Source organism: Schistocerca gregaria, chromosome 5, assembly GCF_023897955.1.
Source record: "Schistocerca gregaria isolate iqSchGreg1 chromosome 5, iqSchGreg1.2, whole genome shotgun sequence".
Classification (NCBI taxonomy): Eukaryota; Metazoa; Arthropoda; class Insecta; order Orthoptera; family Acrididae; genus Schistocerca; species Schistocerca gregaria.
The window spans coordinates 256,087,812-256,113,111 of NC_064924.1; the positions used below are offsets into that span (position 1 = coordinate 256,087,812).

General features: G+C 43.2%; 1 protein-coding gene across 1 annotated transcript; it reads right to left on the bottom strand.

Annotated features, from left to right (window-relative positions):
- Positions 1-1,117: 1,117 nt before the first annotated feature.
- Positions 1,118-24,821, bottom strand: LOC126272327 (allergen Tha p 1-like). Its single transcript, XM_049975109.1, has 3 exons — positions 24,748-24,821; positions 11,495-11,630; positions 1,118-1,439 (listed from the first exon to the last, which is right to left on the bottom strand). The coding sequence occupies exons 1-3, from the start codon at positions 24,805-24,807 to the stop codon at positions 1,252-1,254; spliced, it is 384 nt and encodes a 127-aa protein (XP_049831066.1). The 5' UTR covers positions 24,808-24,821; the 3' UTR covers positions 1,118-1,251.
- Between the last annotated feature and the right edge of the window lie 479 nt (positions 24,822-25,300).

Genomic DNA, 25,300 nt, shown 5'->3' on the forward strand with positions numbered 1-25,300 from the left:
TCAATTGTAACAACAATCAAAAGTAAAAAATAATACCTGTGGGAGGAAATGGATGTTTTAAAGTGCATGAGGCCAGTTTTTAGCGGAGTAATGACCAACTGACGTTGCTTCAGCTATCTTCTCCATGAGGGGTAGAGGTGCAGTTTAGGTGCTAATCAATCATTTGTTTTGCTCCGTACCAAAAACTGTTGCCTTAGACGGAAATCCCTCCGCCGCCCCCCCCCCCCCCCTTTTTTTACGTCCGAATCTCTCCTATTTTACTGGAACAATCATTATGGGAGAAGTATTTGTGTGCTGCAAATTACATGGTTCTAGATTCCTCTTGAGAGTGCTTTCTCTTAATTTTTAGGGATAAACTATTACGAGACGCAAAATCGTTTTCCTGCACCTCTTCTCACCAATGTTAACAAAACTCTGGCGATCTGCATATCTGACCAGTCTAACCAGTTTAGTTTGAATCTCAAGTTGTCAAAAGATACTTAAAGAACAAGCAGGGCGAAAGTTTTATAACTAAGATACATAGGTATTTCACACTTCCTATAGCCTTTCAAAAGAAATGTCTCTAATATCTACCACCTCCATAATAAAGTCTGTACATCAGTTAGGGACGAGTACTACTAAATACTGTAAGGTTGCGATTGATCCCTTTAGCGATGGTTTAATTAAAGAAAATCTAGTCTTTTTGTTAGATTACGTACATGGCATTACCTTTGTTACAGTAAAGGCCACATTCAATGGAAGCTATAGGTTATGCAACACTTTCCTGTAACATTCACTACGTAATTATCGATCCATGACCAGAAGAAATGAATTCCATTTTTCAGAGGTAATCATCAGTCAATTTATATACCTAGTCTGACATTTCAGAGACACATTACGTTGGTGGATGGCTGTTTGGAACATATAAAATTTTCCCAGAAGTCAGAATATACGTCAACTTACTCTTCTAGATCTCGTGAATGAAGAGAATGAACTGTGATACAGAAGACCGCCGCTTGTGGAATACAAGTCTGGTTTTTCACAGGAATCGCACTATCTTCAAATCATAATACTGAAAAGTCACAAGACACAGATCGTACAAAACAGAGGACATACGGATTTCATTTACTGAGGTATGTACAGTCACACGTATCTGATATAATTTCAAATTAAACTGTACATAACTTAGTATAGTTAATTCCAGTACTAGTTTCTTCGCTGGACATTGCATCCTGTAAAGCTGGAAGGACCGCAGTAGTGGCGTCCCCTGGGCTAGGCTGTGAGGCTGCGAGCACCCGCGAACTTTGGCAGATGCTCGCCCGTGGGGTCGTACTTGGCCACCAGTTGCTTGAACATGTCGGGGAACTTCTTCGACACGTGGGCGAAGAACTTGGCCATGCCTTGTTTCTGCTTCTCGGTGCACTTAGCGCACTGTGTGGCTAGCGCCTCAGGCAGCATGTCTGGAAAACACAAGAGAAGTAAACGGTTCCGATCATAAAGTTCCCACGTCACGAATTATGAAATAATCAAAGAGTCACATTCTACTGCAGAGAGGCTTCTATTAAAAGGATGGTTTGACAGTGTTCTTCAACTCTCACTAACCTGACGTTAAATACTTCGTCTCTTGATACTTCTCATAACCAACACCTACCATCTGTTCATCCTCTTTACTGCAATATTTATCTCTCTGCTGGCTCATTCCTGCACCATGTTAAGTATTTATGTATGCCGTAGAAGAGGTCACAGTAAAGTCGCTCTTCTGTCGTGTTTTTCATAGAATTTGTTTCTCCCAGCTCTACATTTCATTGCTTGTCCGTCCATTAAATTTGAGCATCCTTAACTGACATGATACATCAATGGTACCAGTTTATTGTTCTCTAGGTTAACTAAATCCTCGTTTCAGTTTCATGCAGTGCTGTGATAAAGGCGCACAACTTTCCAGAATACCTTTATCAACTGTTGTTGTTGTGGTCTTCACTTCTGAGACTGGTTTGATGCAGCTCTCCACGCTATTTTATCCTGTGCAAGCTTCTTCATCTCCCAGTACCTACAGCAACCTACATCCTTCTGAATCTGCTTGGTGTATTCATCTCTTGGTCTCCCTCTACGATTTTTACCCTCCACGCTGCCCTCCAGTACTAAACTGGTGATCCCTTGATGCATCAGAACATGTATTACCAACCGATGCCTTCTTCTAGTCAAGTTGTGACACAAACTTCTCTTCTCCCTAATGCTGTTCAATACGTCCTCATTAGTTATGTGATCTACCCATCTATTCTTCAGCATTCTTCTGTAGCTCCACATTTTTAAAGCTTCAATTCTATTCTTGTCCAAACTATTTATTGTCCATGTTTCACTTCCATACATGGCTACACTCCATACAAATACTTTCAGAAACGACATCCTGACACCTAAAACCTGCAGTGATCGTTTAATACAGGGTATCTTTCTCCGCTTACGCTCCATCTCCTTTTGATTTTGAAGATCTTGTTTCGTACACAGGAGAATGCCTTCTCTGTGGTCCTCCCAATTTGATTGTTATGAGATTTGCTGTTCTCTTTCTTCTACTCGTTAAAACATTCGTATTACCAATATCTGTCCTCGAGCAATATTCTGTCTCTTGTTCGCTGCATTCGCAGTTGTTGTAAATCTTCCTTATTTCTGCCAGGTCGGTCAGCTGCCTTGCGAGGTTTAGGACCGTTATTCTACATAGTGCTCTGATATTCCTCTTCTGAAACTTTTTTCACTGTGTTTTTTTGGCGCTTTTACAGCATATTGAATAACACTGGTGACTAGCAATGACCTTACCTACCTACTTTACAATACGAATCGGTCTTTGTTGATATTATGGATGGGTTATTAATAGATAATAGTAGGGCACCCTGCCGATGAAATGGCAGGAGTTGATAACTACTCAGCAGTTCAGCAGAAAAAGCAATGGAAGATATACATCGGAAAACAAGCACAAAAATTATTCAATTATTAAAATATACTACACGTGGCTCACTTGATAAGTTTGGTAAATAAAAGCCAATCAGTTGGAGAATTAAAGATTTATTAAAAATTTTCCCGGATTTCGACAAATATATTTTTTTTTCAGTAGGAAAATGGACCTGTTGAACAAATTATTACAAACTACACTAAAGAACCAAAGAAACTGGTACACCTGCCTAACATCGTGATGGCCCCCGCGAGCACGCAGATGTGCCGCAACACGACGTGGCATGGACTCGACTATTGTCCGGAGTAGTTCTGGAGGTAACTGGCACCATGAATCCTGCACAACTGTCCATAAATCAGTAAGAGTACGAGGAGTGGAAATGTCTTATGAACAATATGTTGCAAGGCATGCGAGATATGCTCAGTAAGACCGTAGGAATGCACAATAGACATGAAAGGATGCACGTGAAACAGAAAGGATGCTTACGTACGTGTCACCTGTCAGAGTCGTATCTAGACTATCAGGAATCCCATATCACTCCACCTGCACACGCCCCACACCATTACAGAGCCTCCAGAGGCTTGAACAGACCCCAGCTTGTATGCAGTGTCCATGTATTCATGAGGTTGTCTGTGGATCCGTACACGTGCATCCGCTCGATACAATTTGAAACGAGACTCGTCCTACCAGGCAACATGTTTTCATCAACAGTCCAATGTCGGTGTTGACGGGCGCAGGCGACGCAGTCATCAAGGGTACACGAGTGGCCTTCGGCTCCGAAAGCCCATATCGATGATTTTTCGTTGAATCGTAAGCATGCTGACACTTGTTGAAGGCCCAGCACTGAAATCGGAGCAGTTTGTCACGTTGAACGATTCTTTTCAGTCGTCGTTGGTCCTGTTCTTGCAAGATCTTTTTCCGGTCACAGCAATGTCGGAGCTTTGACGTTTTGCATAATTCCTGATATTCATGGTACACTCATGAAACGGTCGTACGGGAAAACCCCTACGTCATCGCTACCTCGTAGATGTTGTGTCCCATCGTTCGTGCGCCGAGTATAACACCACGTTCAAACTCACTTAAATCTTGATAACCTGCCATTGTAGCAGCAGTAACCGATCGAACAACTGCGCCAGACGCTTGTTTTATATAGGCGTTGCCGACTGCAGCGCCGTATTCTGCATGGATAAATACGTACAGCGCCATTAAGCAACACTCAACTAACCTTTAAGAAAAGATACTTATGAAATGGGGGGAATGTAAAAGATTAAAACACAAGCAAAAAGGTCGGGGAGGTGGGTGAATGGGGGGGGGGTATATTTATAAACTATGAAGAAACGTAACAGGGAAGTAGCCGTGAATGACCAAATTAAAATACTTTGTTTCTTGTCTGTTCGACATTTGCACTGTTTTGTAATAATTTATTCAATAGATCCATTTTCTTTCAGAAGAAAGATTTGCCTTTGTCGAAACCATGGTAAAGAGTCGATAATGCTTTAATTCGGCACCTGGCTGGCTGTTATGTTTTTGGGCTATTATAGATGTTTTACACCAAAACACCTGATTTACGCAATGAATTACTTGAAGCATTCAGAATAATAGAGCAATAGATTGATGGAAAATGTTATCTACGGTATTGAAAACTAAAAGTGGCTTCATGGAAACAGATTTTTAGTAAATGTACACTACGGAGATGGTCAGCTTAACGTACCATCCAGGAAATGAATTGTTCACATACTTTTCGACAACTATGTTTTTAACAATTACCTAAATTTGTTAAAAGACTTAAGTTTTATATTTTGTCTGTGAGTAATTATGTACTTGGATCACTTTAGTACTGTGCAATGAAAATTAAGAAATAAGTTATTTGTTGGAAACCAATTTTGATATAAATATGGTCATTGGAAAATACAGCAGTGATATCCAAGAGATAGGTATTATCGAAAAATAAAATGAGAGCAATCGTCAATGACGTTTAAAATTACGCTACAAATCGTAATCCAGGAAAAGAATATCCCCTGGTCTCAAAATAACTAAATGCAGTGTGTCAGACCAGAAGTGTCAATGGTGTTTAGCTTTTGTTGTCAAATGAGCGTAGTCTCTTCAAATTTGGAAGGTGTCGCCACGAAGATTCCTTGGTGTTTTTGTTTCTCAGGGAACCATTTTCGAAGGTCTCCAATGCCCCGGAGCAGGTAATTCAAATCGCGCAGTCCCGGGAACGGTAAAAGTGCTGCAATCTTCATTTAATTGGAGACAGATACGAGATACAAAGTCGGTCTAGAACGTACAGTCTGCTGGAGAACAGATTTCTGACTTTATGTGCACGTAGAAATACATTGAGACTTGCAACTGTCTGTGCAGTGTACAGCTGATTCAGGAATTGTAGTTTTCCGTGTAAAGAAGGCTTAAGAGCAGCTGGTATGTCTGCAAGTCCGACGTCCAGCACCGTGCGTTCAGCACTCCACAAATTAATGGCTGGTCCGTTGAGACTGGTCCAGGAATGAACAGAGAAGTGTTCTCCACACAGGAGGCTTCCATTTCACAATTTCAATTTTTAAGATGATTCTTGTCGTACGTTGTATGAAGGGAAAGTGAAAGTGAGTACAGTACAACAAAAATAATAGAAAGACATTAGTACTAAGCAAGTTTTGGTGAGGGAGGCTTAATCTTAAATAGACCCTTTTTATTTTGGGGTGATTCTGATTCGTTTGATAAACGCCCATAGCTTCCTTCCCTGTATCAACATCGCGGAGCAACATTTGCTATCAATTTTATGAATTAGTGCTGCGATAAGTTTACGAGTTTGCCATTTCCCTACGGTTTTTGCACTTAACGGCTTTCTCAAGAACTGTGGAAGTTATTACCTGATGTCTTAACACAAGCCCTATCATGCTTTCCTTTCTTCCAGACAGTGTAGCCAGTGGTTTACACGTGTTTCTTTTCTTACAGTTCTGCTGAGAACCTCTTCTTTCTACTCTCATCAGACCACATAATTTGCAGTATCATCACACCTAAAATACATATATTCTCTTCTTTTCTAGTTTTCTCCTCAGTCCACACTGCCATACAATTAATTGCTCCAATTTTTCATTCTCAAAGCTACTTTCCTTAAATTAAAAACTATGTTCGATACAGACTTATCTTTTTCCGCTGCCAGTACACTGAAGCGCCAAAGAAACTAGTATAGACATGCGTATCAGTGATCTCTACACAACCTGGACGTAGAAGTCTGGTGGTCTCCGAGTGTAGAACTGCAGCGTGTCTGTAGATTCATGTGCTTTGCATCGTCCGCGTGTTGTAGTTTGGCAAAGCAATTTCCATCGGACTGTACTTGGAAAAGAATTGGATAATGATTTATCGTTTTGAACTTTATGTTAACATGACATGTGATGTAGTAGGCTGATGTTGGAGAAAAATCGGAAAGTATTTTCATTTACTGTCTGGTGACATTTCCAAGCAGCCATATGGTAATTTGGCAAGAAACGAAATAGGAGCATCTATCGCTGGCACTATCAGACAACTTAAGTTCAACATCCGGGTAATACAGAGACCACTAATGCGTATTCAGATACATATATAGGGTGGTCATAAAATGTCTGAAACGCTTGTCGTGATGTTCTAGGACAGATTGTACTCAGACATAAATGCTAAGAAAAGAATGCGATACGTTGTGCCGTTTCCGACTTATTTAGCATTGACGTTAGCCAATAAGGTCGTTGCGCGCGCGAATTCAAGTTTCTGCAAACCAAACAAAGCACTCGTTAGGTAACACCGCCCCTGGCAGGCCGCTTGAATGTGAGCGCGGGACGCCCCCAATGGCTACATTCAGTGTTTAATAACTCGGAAACGGCACAACGTATGACAATTTTTACTTAAAATTAATGTCTCAGTACAATCTGCCCTACAATATCATGGCAAGCGTTTCAGACATTTTCTGACCACCCTGTATATGTAAACAGGTAGAATATGGCGCTAACATAAGACAACCAGTGTCTGCGTCAGTTGTTTGATCGGTCACTGCTCCTACAATGGCAGGTTATCAAGATTTAAGTACATTTGAACGTGGTGTTACAGTCGGTGCACGAGCGATGGGACACGCCATCTCCGAGGTAGTGATGAAGGGATTTTCCCGTACGATCATTCCACGAGTGTACCGTGAATATCAGGAATCAGGCAAAGCGTCAGATCTCTGACAACGCTACTGCCGGAAACCATCCTGCAAGAAAGCGTCCAACGACGACTGAAGCGAATCGTTCAGCGTGACGGAAGTGCAATCCTTCCGCAAATTGCTGAAGATTTCAATGCTGGGCCATCAATAAGTGAATTATTCAAAGGAATATCATCTATACCGGCTTTGGCAACCGAATGCCCCTTGGCGACTGCATGACATAAGGATTTACCCCTCGCCTCGGCCCGTCAACACCGACAATGGACTGTTGATGACAAAAAATGCTCCCTGGTCGGACGAGTCTCGTTTCAAATTGTATCGAACGGATGGACGTACACGGGTATGGAGAAAACATCAATAATCCACAGACGCTGCATGTCAGCAGGGGACTGTTCAAGCTGGTGGGGGGAGGGCGCCTGCAAAAAAAGATTTAAATGGCTTGAGAACTATGGGACTTAACTTCTAAGGTCATCAGTCCCCTAGAACTTAGAACTACTTAAACCTAACTAACCTAAGGACGTCACACACATCCATGTCCGAGGCAGCATTCGAACCTGCGACTGTAACGGTCGCGCGGTTCCAGACTGTAGCGCCTAGAACCGCTCGGCCACCCCGGCTGACGGGGCGCCTGCATTTGGAGTGATGTGGGACCACTGATACCTCTAGATACGACTGAGAGGTGACACGTACGTAAGCATCTTATCTGATAATCTGCATACATTCATATCCAATGTGCATTCCAACGGACTTGGGCAATTCCAGCAGGACAGTGCGACAACCCACACGTTCATAATTGCTGCATAGAGGTTGGAGGAACACTGAGTTTTAACTTTTCCGCAGACCACCAAATTCCCCAGACATTAACGTTATTGAGCACATCTGTGATGCCTTGCAATGTGCTGTTCAGAAGAGATCTCCATCCCCTCGTACTCTTATGGATTTATGGACAGCCCTGAAGGAATTATGGAGTCAATTCTCTCCAGCACTACTTCAGACATTAGTTTAGTCGATTCCATGCCGCATCATGTTGTAGCACTTCTGCGTGCTCGTGGGTGCCCTACACGATTTTAGGCTGGTGTACTAATTTCTTTGGCTCTTCAGTGTACGATAATAATGTTATGTTCAACGCTAAACTCATTTCTGGCACGGCTCACCCAGAAGGGGAAGAGGAAACGGAATAATGATACGTGGCGTTATTTCAGTAACTACAAAATGGAGTCAAATTTACAGAAAGAACTTGGAGGTATGATCCTATTTACACCTCCTGGAGTCTGGCGTGCATGTATGCACTGTTTCGGTTGGAAAGGATGTCATAGGGCAGTCGAATTCTCTCCTTGGCCCACAACTGTTGTCTCTCGGCAGTGATATCCTGGGTGCTGGCACTGGGATTGTGGTGACATTTGAGATGGTAACACGCGTGTTCTACTGAGGACTGATCTGGGGATCTTGATGGCTAAAGAAGCACCTCACCATCACTTAGATGGTTCATAGAGTCCTGAGCCAAATGTAATCGATAGTTATCGTGTTGAAAAATGGCACCACTGTACTGTCGCATTAGAGGTAACTCTCGAGGACGCAACAAGTCCGTGACCTATCGTAGTGCGGCATCGGAGTTCCCTCAGTTATTACCATCTGTAACTTGAAGTCGTTGCTGATGGATCTTCACACCATGATACTAGGAGTGAGCCGTTTTCTGTAATGTGCAGTAATTTTGTTCATAACTGACGTCTAACTCACTGCATCCTGATTTCTTTCGGGTATAGATGATATTACATGAAGTTTATATGCAGTTGTGAATATTAACAACTATTACCTGTATATGGAATGACGACAATGAGAAGTTGTGCGGGACCGGCGCTCGAAAGATGATTTTCCGGACGTCGCGAGAGGTTGCCTAACTTTAGGTTACCCGAGCACGGTTCACGGCCATACCCGAAATTTCCATGTGTCGTCAACTATGTGTCTACAATCTGCACTCGTACATCCAGTATGTACATTCCCGTACAGGGGAGACATTTTGTAAGTAGGCTGTTTAGGTTTTTATGTTGGTAACTCCACGTAGCGCTCTGTATGATAATCACTGATTGTACTGTGTGCAGTCTGTGGCTGGTTGGCATTGTTAGAATATTCGTTATTGTAGTGTTGGGCTTTTGGATGTGAACAGCGCGTAGCGTTGCGCAGTTAGAGGTGAGCCGGCAGCAGTGGTGGATGTGGGGAGAGAGATGCCAGTGTTTTCAGAGCGGACGATCTGGACGGGTGTCCGTAAGAAAAAAAAAGTGAAGATAGATGTCATGAATTGATAGATATATATCTGACGACTTTTGAACACTATTAAGCTAAATACATTGTTTGTTCTCTTATCAAAATCTTTCATTTGCTAACTATGCCTATCAGTAGTTAGTGCCTTCAGTAGCTAGAATCTTATTTAACTGACAGTAGTGGCGCTCGCTGTATTGCAGTAGTTCAAGTAACGAAGATTTTTGTGAGGTAAGTGATTTGTGAAAGGTATAGGTTCTTGTTAGTTGGAGTCATTCTTTTGTGGGGATTATTGAAAGTCAGACTGCGTTGTGCTAAAAAAATGATGTGTGTCGGAATAAGTAAAGAGAGAAATGTCTGAGTATTTTCAATTATGCTCAGCTGTTTGAAAATCAAATAACGTAGAAGTTTCCGGCACAGCAAATATAATATTTCGAAAGGGGACGTTTCAATTTCATTTCAAAGTCGCTCGCCTGGTGTCGGAGGGTAAATGTGATACTGCAGTGCTGTGCTGTTCAGAAGTATGATGCAATGTTCGTTCTGACATGCATGCATACATACATGCAGGGCGACCGCTCGTGATAAGTGGAAAGCCAGGTTCGAATCCCGGTCTGTCGTCACTGCATTGTACAGCTTATCTTTTCCATATTCGCAACTGCGAATATATTTCACGTATTTCAAAATGACTCTAATCGCCGCAGTGCGTGTTCCTTTGAACATGCCTGGTTGTTCAAAGGAACATTGCATCGTACTCCTAAACAACACGGAAAGTGCCCTACCGTGCTAGCTGGTATTGGTGGTCGTTCCTCCGATATCTTGTTGCAATCGAAGGCGTTCTGTCCGACTGTGCTTAGACGGATTTCTTGACACGTTTTCGCGGTGTGTGGTGGACGTGCATTGTTATTTTGACTCCTACTAACTACGTTGCTGGGTACCGTGGCTTGACTGAATATGGACGTAGGCCGGCGTTTTCTGTAAAAAATTCTGCAAGTTACTTGTCTGGCATATTATCTATTCAGTGCTTGCCAGCCTAGTTTTATTTATTAGTGTACTATGTTTTATTATATCAGTGTTTAATCCTGCTGATACGTATGTTATGGGATACATTAGCCATTATTTAATACCATGTTTAATGATTTCAAGAGTGAAACCGGAAAAAGGCCTCTCAGTTGGTCTTGTGGCTTTCATCAAATCATTTTTAGTAATGGACATCTACGAAAGAGTCAACTGTACTTGTAAGAACAAAATGGTACAAATTGATCTAAGCACTTCGGGACTTAACGTCTCAGTATTTGAATACTCATGCCTGCACCAGTTTCTTTGGCGTTCAGTGTATTAGTCATCACTGCTCGCACTATTGTATTGTATTTCACTAATTGTAAAGTGTTCGATTATTTTTCGATAATGCGGGATGTCTACCCTTAAGGTAGTGAGGCGCATAGTCGGCCCAAACAAATACTGCTCATATAGCCTTTCATGCGGACACCCTGTGCCGATGAAAACCGTCAGTCTGTTTCCCGTTACAACCAAAATGACCTTTAAAGCGGAATTTTATATGCCCAATCGATAGAGCAGTCCCAAAGTAGTGTAGTTGATATTCTTTTTATCGATATGCAATAACAGGGTCATTAAAAAACCAAGAATAACCATTACTGCAGCAGCAATTCAGCACCGCTGTTACTGGATGGCAGTACCAGTCAGCTGGGGCCAGGCGGTGCTGCCGAAACACACACACACACACACACACACACACACACACACACACACACACACACATATACACACAATGCGCCTGGCGAATCTTAGGAGAGACATCTTGCATACAATTTTGTTCACTCAGCACCTTACTACTCCTCCACTAGCACCCCGCCGCTTCAGAAACATTAAGACAAGATGAAAACTTTGATTCCGTGAACTATGACCTTTGTAAGTGACTTATCACTACCTAGCATCTTGGAAAGCTTACAATTTTAGGACTTCTCCCAGGCATTACATTTCCTAACTAGAGCGAATAACGTGACTTTTTTTCATGCCTTGTAACTGAGTGAAGAAGACGTAAAGGAAATGTGAGAAACGAGAATGTCGAGAAACGGTATGCAATACAAGTGTTATGTGTGTGAGAGAGAGACTGTTTAGCACTGTGCTCTGACCTTTGCCCTGCTTGTCCTCCTTACTACAGACGTCGTCCGTGTCGCTGAGAAGGCACTTGAGGATGGACTCCACCCTGGCGTCATCCTGCAATATGGCGTCGGCATCAGCACCCTCGTACGGCGACTGGTACGTCTCCTGGACGACAGAGTAATTACTCGCATCAGACTGAAGGATTCATTGTACAACACTTTAAGTTGTGCAGCTTTTGTGGCAGAGTCGGAGACTTTTGTAAAGTGGAGAACAAAACACACAAGAGTGAGTAGGATGGATAAGTAATTTTACGAAGCCAGCTGTCTATCAGATAAAAACTAATCAACTTAAAGGTGACCCAGCAAGAGTCAGGAGCGGGTAAACGCTATAGAACATAAAGATGGTGAGCTTCTAAACTGCTAATTGGAATAACATTGTTACGAAAACAGCGGGGAATCAATACGGGGATCACAGACTACAAGTCCACAAAATTCGTTTCAAAGTTCAGTCCGTAGTTCGGTCTAACACTATTAGATGTGACTCTCCCCACATTTTTTGTTGTTCTTACGTTACGTTAACAACTGAAATGACAATAAAATACACTCCTGGAAATGGAAACAGGAACACATTGACACCGGTGTGTCAGACCCACCATACTTGCTCCGGACACTGCGAGAGGGCTGTACAAGCAATGATCACACGCACGGCACAGCGGACACACCAGGAACCGCGGTGTTGGCCGTCGAATGGCGCTAGCTGCGCAGCATTTGTGCACCCCGCCTTCAGTATCAGCCAGTTTGCCGTGGCATACGGAGCTCCATCGCAGTCTTTAACACCGGTAGTATGCCGCGACAGCGTGGACGTGAACCGTGACGGACTTTGAGCAAGGGCGTATAGTGGGCATGCGGGAGGCCAGGTGGACGTACCGCCGAATTGCTCAACACGTGGGGCGTGAGGTCTCCACAGTACATCGATGTTGTCGCCAGTGGTCGGCGGAAGGTGCACGTGCCCGTCGACCTGGGACCGGACCGCAGCGACGCACGGATGCACGCCAAGACCGTACGATCCTACACAGTGCCGTAGGGGACCGCACCGCCACTTCCCAGCAAATTAGGGACACTGTTGCTCCTGGGGTATCGGCGAGGACCATTCGCAACCGTCTCCATGAAGCTGGGCTACGGTCCCGCACACCGTTAGGCCGTCTTCCGCTCACACCCCAACATCGTGCAGCCCGCCTCCAGTGGTGTCGCGACAGGCGTGAATGGAGGGACGAATGGAGAAGTGTCGTCTTCAGCGATGAGAGTCGCTTCTGCCTTGGTGCCAATGATGGTCGTATGCGTGTTTGGCGCCTTGCAGGTGAGCGCCACAATCAGGACTGCATACGACCGTGGCACACAGGGCCAACACCCGGCAACATGGTGTGGGGAGCGATCTCCTACACTGGCCGTACACCTCTGGTGATCGTCGAGGGGACACTGAATAGTGCACAGTACATCCAAACCGTCATCGAACCCATCGTTCTACCATTTACTAGACCGGCAAGGGAACTTGCTGTTCCAACAGGATAATGCACGTCCGCATGTATTCGTGCCACCCAACGTGCTCTAGAAGGTGTAAGTCAACTACCCTGGCCAGCAAGATCTCCGGATCTGTCCCCCATTGAGCATGTTTGGGACTGGATGAAGCGTCGTCTCACGCGGTCTGCACGTCCAGCACGAACGCTGGTCCAGCTGAGGCGCCAAGTGGAAATGGCATGGCATGCCGTTCCACAAGACTACATCCAGCATCTCTACGATCGTCTCCATGGGAGATTAGCAGCCTGCATTGCTGCGAAAGGTGGATATTCACTGTACTAGTGCCGACATTGTGCATGCTCTGTTGCCTATGTCTATGTGCCTGTGGTTCTGTCAGTGTGATCATGTGATGTATCTGACCCCAGGAATGTGTCAATAAAGTTTCCCCTTCCTGGGACAATGAATTCACGGTGTTCTTATTTCAATTTCCAGGAGTGTAATATACTACACATATAAAGGAAAAGAAATGGATAGACCTTCAAGTACGGAAAATCGTCTTTTATCAAAGTGTCACTGCTATTCTCTTCCTGATAGCAGTATACACCACACTGAGCTCACACTCGAGGATAAATTTAGATATGTAGCCTGTGCGAGAGGCGTTCAGTTGAGCCTGGCACTCGTCTTCGGAAGTCAAATTTTTGTTATCTTCAGTATGGTTCACACACAATGTGAAGCACTTGTCCCACTCCCTTTACCAGTCATGGAACAGACAGTGGAGGTCGCTCTTTGTCATACACCTCAAGATCTAGTGTAAAACTTTCATTCTAAGAGCTTCGTTGCAAACAGGAAGTCCCTGAACGTCCTTTTTGGTATTGCAATACAGGAAAAGTTGCACGACGCGAGGTATTGACTGTTAAACACCAGGGTTGTTGTAGAAGCATCTTTTCTGGTCAAAGCCTGTGTCACAGTATAGGCAACCAGAGGCCTAATGAAGCTTACACCACACAACATGCTTTATCTACATCTACATCTACATCTACATGACTACTCTGCAATTCACATTTAAGTGCTTGGCAGAGGGTTCATCGAACCACAATCATACTATCTCTCTACTATTCCACTCCCGAACAGCGAGCGGGAAAAACGAACACCTAAACCTTTCTGTTCGAGCTCTGATTTCTCTTATTTTATTTTGATGATCATTCCTACCTATGTAGGTTGGGCTCAACAAAATATTTTCGCATTCGGAAGAGAAAGTTGGTGACTGAAATTTCGTAAAAAGCTCTCGCCGCGACGAAAAACGTCTATGCTGTAATGACTTCCATCCCAACTCGTGTATCATATCTGCCACACTCTCTCCCCTATAACGCGATAATACAAAACGAGCTGCCCTTCTTTGCACCCTCTCGATGTCCTCCGTCAATCCCACCTGGTAAGGATCCCACACCGCGCAGCAATATTCTAACAGAGGACGAACGAGTGTAGTGTAAGCTGTCTCTTTAGTGGACTTGTTGCATCTTCTAAGTGTCCTGCCAATGAAACGCAACCTTTGGCTCGCCTTCCCGACAATATTATCTATGTGGTCCTTCCAACTGAAGTTGTTTGTAATTTTAACACCCAGGTACTTAGTTGAATTGACAGCCTTGAGAATTGTACTATTTATCGAGTAATCGAATTCCAACGGATTTCTTTTGGAACTCATGTGGATCATCTCACACTTTTCGTTATTTAGCGTCAACTGCCACCTGACACACCATACAGCAATCTTTTCTAAATCGCTTTGCAGCTGATACTGGTCTTCGGATGACCTTACTAGACGGTAAATTACAGCATCATCTGCGAACAACCTAAGAGAACTGCTCAGATTGTCACCCAGGTCATTTATATAGATCAGGAACAGTAGAGGTCCCAGGACGCTTCCCTGGGGAACACCTGATATCACTTCAGTTTTACTCGATGATTTGCCGTCTATTACTACGAACTGCGACCTTCCTGACAGGAAATCACGAATCCAGTCGCACAACTGAGACGATACCCCATAGCTCCGCAGCTTGATTAGAAGTCGCTTGTGAGGAACGGTGTCAAAAGCTTTCCGGAAATCTAGAAATACGGAATCAACTTGAGATCCCCTGTCGATAGCGGCCATTACTTCGTGCGAATAAAGAGCTAGCTGCGTTGCACAAGAGCGATGTTTTCTGAAGCCATGCTGATTACGTGTCAATAGATCGTTCCCTTCGAGGTGATTCATAATGTTTGAATACAGTATATGCTCCAAAACCCTACTGCAAACCGACGTCAATGATATAGGTCTGTAGTTAAATGGATTACTCCTACTACCCTTCTTGAACACTGGTGCGACCTGCGCAATTTTACAATCTGTAGGTACTGATCTATCGGTGAGCGAGCGGTTGTATATGAGTGCTAAGTAGGGAGCTATAGTATCAGCGTAATCTGAAAGGAACCTAATCGGTATACAATCTGGACCTGAAGACTTGCCCGTATCAAGCGATTTGAGTTGCTTCGCAACCCCTAAGGTATCTACTTCTAAGAAACTCATGCTAGCAGATGTTCGTGTTTCAAATTCTGGAATATTCCATTCGTCTTCCCTGGTGAAGGAATTTCGGAAAACTGCGTTCAATAACTCCGCTTTAGCGGCGCAGTCGTCGATAACAGTACCATCGGCACTGCGCAGCGAAGGTATTGACTGCGTCTTGCCGCTTGTGTACTTTACATACGACCAGAATTTCTTCGGATTTTCTACCAAATTTCGAGACAATGTTTCGTTGTGGAACCTATTAAAGGCATCTCGAATCGAAGTACGTGCCAAATTTCGCGCGTCTGTAAATTTTAGCCCATCTTCAGGATTTCGCGTTCTTCTGAACTTCGCATGCTTTTTCCGTTGCCTCTGCAACAGCGTTCGGACCTTTTTTGTGTACCACGGGGGATCCGTTCCATCTCTTACCAATTTATGAGGTATGAATATCTCAATTGCTGTTGCTACTATATCTTTGAATTTGAGCCACATCTCGTCTACATTCGCATAGTCAGTTCGGAAGGAATGGAAATTGTCTTTTAGGAAGGCTTCTAGTGGTACTTTATCCGCTTTTTTAAATAAAATTATTTTGCGTTTGTTTCTGATGGATTTGGAAGAAATGGTATTGAGCCTAGCTACAATGACCTTGTGATCACTAATCCCTGTATCAGTCATGATGCTCTCTATCAGCTCTGGATTGTTTGTGGCCAAGAGGTCAAGTGTGTTTTCGCAACCATTTACAATTCGCGTGGGTTCGTGGACTAACTGCTCTAAATAATTTTCGGAGAATGCATTTAGGACAATCTCGGAAGACGTTTTGTGCCTACCACCGGTTTTGAACAAGTATTTTTGCCAACATACCGAGGGTAGGTTGAAGTCCCCACCAACTATAACCGTATGAGTGGGGTATTTATTTGTTACGAGACTCAAACTTTCTCTGAACTGTTCCGCAACTGTATCATCGGAGTCTGGAGGTCGGTAGAAGGAGCCAATTATTAACTTAATTCGGCTGTTAAGTATAACCTCCACCCACACCAATTCGCACAGAGTATCTACTTCGACTTCACTACAAGATAAACCACTACTGACAGACACCAACACTCCACCACCAATTCTGCCTAATCTATCTTTCCTGAACACCGTCTGAGACTTCGTAAAAATTTCTGCAGAACTTATTTCAGGCTTTAGCCAGCTTTCTGTACCTATAACGATATCCGCTTCTGTGCTTTCTATTAGCGCTTGAAGCTCAGGGACTTTTCCAGCGCAACTACAACAGTTTACAACTATAATTCCGACTGTTCCTTGATCCAAGCACGTCCTGTAATTGCCAAGCACCCTTTGACATTGCAGCCCATCCCGCACTTTCCCGAGGCCTTCTAACCTAAAAAAACCGCCCAGTCCACGCCACACAGCCTCCGCTACCCGTGTAGCCGCCAGCTGAGTGTAGTGAACTCCTGACCTATTCAGCGGAACCCGAAACCCCACCACCCTATGGCGCAAGTCAAGGAATCTGCAGCCAATACGGTCGCAAAACCGTCTGAGCCTCTGATTCAGACCCTCCACCCGGTTCTGCACCAAAGGTCCGCAGTCGGTTCTGTCAACGATGCTGCAGATGGTGAGCTCTGCCTTCATCTCATAAGCAAGACCGGCAGCCTTCACCAAATCAGATAGCCGCTGGAATCCAGAGAGAATTTCCTCAGATCCAAAGCGACACACGTCATTAGTGCCGACATGTGCCACCACCTGCAGCTGGCTGCACCCTGTGCTCTTCATGGCATCCGGAAGGACCCTTTCCACATCAGGAATGACTCCTCCCGGAATGCACACGGAGTGCACACTGGATTTCTTCCCCTCCTTAGCCGCCATATCCCTAAGGGGCAATTGCCTTAGGGCCGTCATTAGTATGCTGCAATGATTGTAGCATCCCTTCGAAGAGTATGGATGTAATAAAAAATTATGATCACCATGGACTTATTATCAGGCTCTTTTTATTATCAGTCTTCTCAATAGCTTGATGCGGCCGACAACGAATTCCTCTCCTGTGCCAACCTCTTCATCTCAGAGCAGCACTTGCAACCTACGTACTCAATTATCTGGTGGATGTATTCCAATCTCTGTCTTCCTATGCAGTTTTCACCCTGTAAAGCTCCCTCTAGTTCCATGGAAGCTATTTCCTGCTGTCTTAGCGTCGTATCACCCTGTACCTTCTTCTTGTTGGCATTTTCAATGTATCCCTTTCCTCGACGCCTCGACAGAGAACTACCTCATTTCTTGCCTTTCCGGTCCACCTAATTTTCAACATCCGCCTTTAGTACCTCGTCCCAAGTGCCTCGATTGTCTTCTGATCCGGTTTACCACAGTCCATTTTTCACTACCATACAATGCTGTGCTACAAACGTTCATCCTCAGAAATTTCTTTCTCAAAATAAGGAATATGTTTGATACCAGTAGACTTCTCTTGGACAGGAATGCACTTTTTGGCACAGATAGTTTGCTTTTCATGTGCTCCGTCCATTATGTCTTATTTTGCTGCCTAGATAGCAGAATTCCTTAACGACATCTATTTCGTGACAAGCAGTTATGATGAAAAATTTCTTGCTCTTCTCATGTCTGCTTCTCCTCATTACTTTCGACTTTCTTCGATTTACGCTAAAATAATATTCTGTACATTAGACAGTTCATTCCATTCAACAGGTCCTATCACTCTTCTTCACTTTCACTGAGGACTACAATGTCATCAGTGAATCTTATTGATATCCTTCCATCTTGAATTTTAATCCCACTCTTGAACCATTTATGTATTTCTGTCATTGCTTCTTCGATGTACAGATTGAACAGTAGGAGCGAAAGACTTCATCCCTGTCCTACGCCCATTTTCATCCGAACATTTCGTTCTTGATTTTCCAGTCTTATTGTTACGTCTTGATTCTTGTACATGTTATATATCACCCATCTTTCCCTCTACCTTGCTCGTATTATTCTCAGAATTTCGAACATCTTACACCATTTGAGATTATAGAACCCTTTTACTGAGTCGACAAGTACTTTGGACGCCTCGTACTTTTTCTTCGGTCTTGCTTCCATAATCAACCCCAACGTCACAACTGCCTCTCATATGCCTTTACCTTTCCTTCAGGCTTCTACACAATTCTACATCTACATCCATACTCCGCAAGCTAACTGACGGCGTGTGTCGCAGAGGGTACCTTAAGTACCTCTATCGGTTCTCCCTTCTATTCCAGTCTCGTATTGTTCGTGGAAAGAAAGATTTTCGGTATGCTTCTGTGTGGGATCTAATCTCCCTCATTTTATCCTCATGGTCTCTTCGCGAGATATATGTAGGAGGAGCAACATACTGCTTGACTCCTCGGTGAAGGTATGTTCTCGAAACTTAAACAAAAGCCCGTACCGAGCTACAGAGCGTCTCTCTTGCAGGGTCTTGCATTGGAGTTTATCTATCATCTCCGTAACGCTTTCGCGATCGCTAAATGATCCTGTAACGAGGCGCGCTGCTCTCCGTTGGATCTTCTCTACCTCTTCCAACAGCCTTGTCTGGTACGGATCCCATATCGGTGAGCAGGATTCAAGCAGTGGGCGAACAAGTGTACTGTAACCTACTTCCTTTGTTTTCGGACTACATTTCCTTAGGATTCTTCCAATGAATCTCAGTCTGGCATCTGCTTTACCGACGATTAATTTTATATGGTGATTCCATTTTAAATCATTGCTTCTTATGAGGGTGACGGGGAATGGGAGGGGAATGATTGACCATGCTGCACTTCACCCACTCTGTGCTATCATATTTCATTGCTGGCTCACAACAATACACACACATCCATTTGTTCTGGAGAGATTATATTTTGCATTTAAGAATCATCCTCACCTTCAATACTCTGCTCCCATAGTGGTACACATCTACGCCGTTTTCCTTTTGCTCCGGAGTAAGGTGTCGCCGTATCCGGTGTGCGTACTTTCTAGACAAGTCCAAAACTTCTTTAATGGAATGGAACGTCGAGCACTACGAATAATGACTTATTTCTATCAAGGCCTCAATGGGCGCGCCTTCTCCTTGCCGTTCGCAACTTTTCGGGCCGTTTTGGAATGCTTTGGGCCAACGAAAACAGGCTCAAAGGGACATGGTACACTCAACAAAATCTCTCTAGAATTTATCGTACGTCACCCAGTCATCTTTATTCAGGGGATCAGAAAATTATGTCATTTGACGCTGTTCACGAAACTAAAAGAATTGGAAGTTTTGGAGGTGCCGAAAATGCACAGTCTTTTACATCCACCACTCCAGCTCAACTAAGAGAGCGCGGAAAACGACACTGCTGATAATTGGAGATTCTGTCGTGTAGATTTATTTGACGATGATAGATGGCTTCACTCAAGAGACTCAAAGATTAGTGCCAGTCTTTGCTGAACATCCCACGTAGTCCCATGCTTAGATTAACCTCGAAGGTATCCAACTCTTAAATGTGCTCCTTCGAGTGCTAGGCGCTGAATGTCTGGAACACTGGTCACAACAATTGCACCAGATGAATGAAATGAAAAAAAAAAGAGAGAAGATTTTGATGAGAGTCCCACCAGAGTTTCTCAGACATCAGAATAATATTTGACCTTTTACTGTCTCTCCATCTCTTTCAGCAAAAGTGGAAACTTCCATCACATTAAACGAGACCGTCGTAAGTCAAGTATTTCCACTCGACGATAAAAAGAAATTACATGGAAAACCTCCAGAAACTACAATTTTTGGACTTCATCGTTATTATAATCAGACCTTCCAAATGTATGTTCTGAGGTTTCACGCACTAATTGAATTTATGTAACGTCTGTAGTACACATAAGTTACTCAAAACGGAAGTACCGTACATGAGTTCTCGGTTACATAAATTGAGAGTTTCTAATAACTCAATAGTGAATAATATACTCGGAATAGTGACCACAACGGGGTGAAAATATATTTTATGCTAAACTGAGTTGCACATAAAAACGGGAGAAAATCATAGAAATGGAAAATCACATCCAATAGACTCTAGGACAAGATAGCGTTTTACCACTATTCCACCTGAAATCATGCTTGAAGGGGGCTCTGGAGAAAACGGCTTAAAAGTGAAGGCGAAAGGCAACAGGTTGATTTTTGCGGTTTTTAGTTTCCTGAAAGTTACAAACAAAATTATAACATAACTGTTAAAGAGAAATTCTAATGAAAACAGAGTTACCCAACTTAAGAATCAAATTTCGCAAAACATAAAAAAGATGGAAAGGATGAAAAGTTACTATTTTACGTCATGTCGACAAACTATTAATGGACAGACATCTAGCTCAGATGAACAAGAATCGAGAAGATAATTTTAATTTCGTTGAATAAATCTGATACAATTTTTATTTTACTCACGAGGAGCGTTAATTAATGTTAAACAATGGTACATAGTAAACAAGATACTTTGAGAAGCAAGAACTACCAAAATACTGGTTAAAGGCCAAAGTAACATTTACTTTTAAAAATGGTTATAAAAATAAATGTAATAACTATAGAGGCGTAAGTCTCCTGGTTTCAGCCTATACATTGTATACCAGAATGCAAGGCAAAAAGATATCATGGAACATCTGACAAGCATTAAAAAAATCAGGCTTTAGAAAGGGGCGATCAACTACCGAAAATAGTATAAAACTACAGAAAGTTGTAGAAGAGAGACGAGTATTCAATAGGGAAATCCATTTTCCTACTATAGAAATTGAAAAGGCATTAAATGATGAACAGGGAGCGGTATAGAATATGATGACTGAACGCATTATCCATCTCATCTCATAAATGCAATTAAAAGTCTGTACACAAACCGATGTAGCGTCCCCATACGAAATGACAGTGTAACCAGGTAAAAAACCGTCAACAAGAATAAATATGATGTGTGTACGATGTACAATGTACTATGTGTGATACAAATTATGTGACATTTATAATATGGGAGACACCTTTGTATGAAAATAATAATAATAATTATTATATGATGTACCAGAGAATAAAACATGAACTGCTGTTAAGTTAACTGAAGAAAGAATCGTTAATTATTATTATTTAACATCTTCAAGCTATTCATGTTAAGAGTACCATTAAAGAAAGTTTACTCTCTGTGATCGGTCGAATGTATAATTAGTAAAGAGTGCAGCAGAACAAAAGGTGTGTAAAAGTTGCAAGCACATTACTGGCCGTTAAAATTGCTACACCAAGAAGAAATGCAGATGATAAAGGGTATTAATTGGACAAATATATTATACTAGGACTAACATGTGATTACATTTTCACGCAATTTGGGTGCATAGATCCTGAGAAATCAGCACCCAGAACAACCACCTCTGGCCGTAATAACGGCCTTGATACGCCTGGGCATTGAGTCAAACAGAGCTTGGATGGCGTGTACAGGTACAGCTGCCCATGCATCTTCTACACGATACCACAGTTCATCAAGAGTAGTGACTGGCGTATTGTGACGAAGCAGTTGCTCGGCCACCATTGACCAGACATTTTCAACTGGTGAGAGATCTGGGGAATGTGCTGGCCAGGGCAGCAGTCGAACAGTTTCTGTATCCAGAAAGGCCCGTACAAGACCTGCAACATGCGATCTTGCATTATCCTGCTGAAATGTAGGGTTTCGCATCGATCGAATGAAGGGTGGAGCCACGGGTCGTAACACATTTGAACTGTAACGTCCACTGTTCAAAGTGTCGTCAATGCGAGCAAGAGGTGACCGAGACGTGTAATCAATGGCACCCCATACCATCACCCCGGGTGATACGCCATTATGGCGGTGACGAATACACGCTTCCAATGAGCGTTCACCACAATGCCGCCAAACACGGATGCGACCATCATGATGCTGTAAACAGAACCTGGGTTCATCCGAAAAAATGTCGTTTTGCAATTCGTGCACCCAGGTTCGTCGTTGAGTACACCATCGCAGGCGCTTCTCTGTAATGCAGCGTCAAGGGTAACCGCAGCCATGGTCTCCGAGCTGATAGTCCATGCTGCTGCAAGCGCCGTCGAACTGTTCGTGCAGATGGTTGTTGTCTTGAAAACGTCCCCATGGTTGACTGAGGGATCGAGAAGGGGCTGCACGATCCGTGACAGTCATGCGGATAAGAAGCCTGTCATCTCTACTGCTAATGATGCGAGGCCGTTGCGATCCAGCACAGCGTTCTGTATTACCTTCCTGAACTCACCGATTCAATATTCTGCTAACAGTCATTGGATCTGGACCAACGCGAGCAGCAATGTCGCGGTACGATAAACCGCAATCGCGTTAGACTACAATCCGACCTTTATCAAAGTCGGAAATGTGATGGTAATCATTTCTCCTCCTTACACGAGGCATCATAACAACGTGTCACCTGACAACGCCGGTCAACTGCTGTTTGTGTATGAGAAATCGGTTGGAAACTTTACTCATGTCAGCACGTTGTAGGTGTCGCCACCGGTACCAACCTTGTGTGAATGATCTGAAAAGCTAATCATTTGTATATCACAGCATCTTCTTCCTGTAGGTTAAATTTCGCGTCTGTAGCACATCATCTTCGTGGTGTAGCAATTTTAATGGCCGGTAGTGTATTTTAATATATGTATTAAAAATACATGGTGGTATTATTTAATGCATTTTGTTAACACTCCATCTTAAATAATCCACCCCTTTTCAGAATTTAGTACCTTTTGGAGCAACAGAAGGAACATCGCTGGCTAGCTAAAGTCATCACCTTGACACGGTACATTTCAAAGCATTTCAACTGCAAGAATGGCGCGCAGGTGATTATTATTGTGAAGGTGGTTCGAAGAAGACCCTGGCAGGCACTTACTGGCAGGTGATTTTCAGAGTATCCATTTTGATGTAGATATACATAATTTGAGGCGAATGTGTGAGTGACGTCGGGCGAATCGCAAGGAAATGTGATGGAACTGTATGTAAGTAATGCGTTAGATAACGGAAGCTAATCTATAATAGAGTTCGGATACGACCCATTTATGTACTCAGTTATTGCATAAGTAGAGAATGGTAGCGAAGTACAGGAAGATGCTGATGCTTGTCAAATTTAATGTCCTTCGCTTTCATACGTGAAAGTTTTGGACAGTATTTTATTACACCACCGTTGATCTGTTACTCTAGTTGTGGGAAAGAGTTGGAACCGTATTCTGACATATACAATATTTCTCACGTTAAGTGCGATTCATTCTCGAAGTAGGTCCCCTATAAATTCTTTATCTGGCCGAAGACAAAACCGTAGAAATTGGTATCAAAGAGAGGTGGACAATATTATTCATAGACTTTTCTCAATGACAGTGGTAACGCTACCGAAATGTTGAACTGGATTCATCAGGAGACTGTAAGGAGGAGTTCATATGTCATGTATGTCCGACACGTTTAGTCAGGAAACACGTTACTCCCATAGCACACGTAATGTGCATGGTAAAATAAATTTCTTATGATAAACATGAGAAAATATTTTTGGAGAGGTGCTGACAGTTATCTTTGGTTCACAATACGTGAATGAATTGCCAAGAGCTGGAGTGCAAAGGAACCCTATATCAACAGTTGGACGTTGAACTGTGCAGTGGAGATGCAAATGTACAAGAATCGACCCCGAGGATCACGTGGAGTGATTTGGCGAAGTCATAAGAAACCTAAAACGGAAGGTTTGGACGTGGTTTTTATGAGTCTACTGCCTGAACCATCACTGCTACTTAGGAGGCAAAGCTTCATAATATAAAAGAAGCAAGTAATACAAGAATCTGACAAATATATTTATTCCGAAAAGAAACCTATCGACTCCGTCCCAAGCTCAGAACTGAGAATGAAATGTCGGAAACTGTGCGTAATAAGCGACGCAGATTTGAAAATGAAAACTGTAGGAAAGCGATGAAGAAGAAACTGGAAACATCTGGAATGTTTTACAGCTTAGAATATGCCAGCAATAAAAAATATCTTGAAACCGTCACCGAAGTACAGATTCTTGACCCATGTACTACGGTGTCTTTGATTATTTCATTTTATAAGTGAAGCAGAAGAGATAAAATGGTACGGAAGGCAGTTATAGAAGTTAGCAACACGCTGCATACGTTCATTTCTTGGGAACGAAGTGATGAAGTGATTAGTACGTGAGAGGAGATATGGACGGCAGTGTACAGTAGAAGGAGAATCTATACTACCGGAAAAAGCAAGGCTTAACGGAAAGGTGATCATATTACCTCTGGAGCGGCGGCCGCAGTGCACACGATGGACAGCAGCAACAGACCACACAGCATCATGGCGGACGGCGGAGAGCGGTTTCTGTCTTCGCCCATCGCCCGTCTTTATACCTCCGCAGCAGTCAGCACTGCGTGACACGCAGCAATCTGGAGAAGTCTCTTCCGGCTATCGTTCTGCGAAAACTGTTTCTAATCACTGCCTTCCTGCTCTGCCTCAACTCAGAATTCGGTGTTTCCTACTTTGCGGCGACACTTTTCACACGCGAAATCCTAATTGTAGGGAGGTTAGCTGCCACGTTGGAAATAGTAAAAAGTCACTGTTGTTTAACAACATGTCTCCGAGGATCGCATCCTAATGTTCCTCTCCACTGGGCGTTAACGCAGATTTCTTGGTGTCCCCTGGACCAGTAGTGGCAACTCTTGAGTAAACACCGTGTGATTCAAAATGAATGTGACAAAATAGTATTTGTGTGACCACCACGGTAATGACTTTATTTTAGAAATACACATATAGAGCGAAAGATTAACTTTGACAGTTCCCCTGGACATTGAC

Coding starts and splice junctions, on each gene's coding strand:
- LOC126272327 (XM_049975109.1), bottom strand. CDS start 24,807: ATGATGCTGTGTGGTCTGTTGCTGCTGTCCATCGTGTGCACTGCGGCC. Junction 11,631..24,747: donor CTGCGGCCGCCGCTCCAGAG/GTAATATGATCA, acceptor TCTGTCGTCCAG/GAGACGTACCAGTCGCCGTA. Junction 1,440..11,494: donor GGAGGACAAGCAGGGCAAAG/GTCAGAGCACAG, acceptor TGTGTTTTCCAG/ACATGCTGCCTGAGGCGCTA.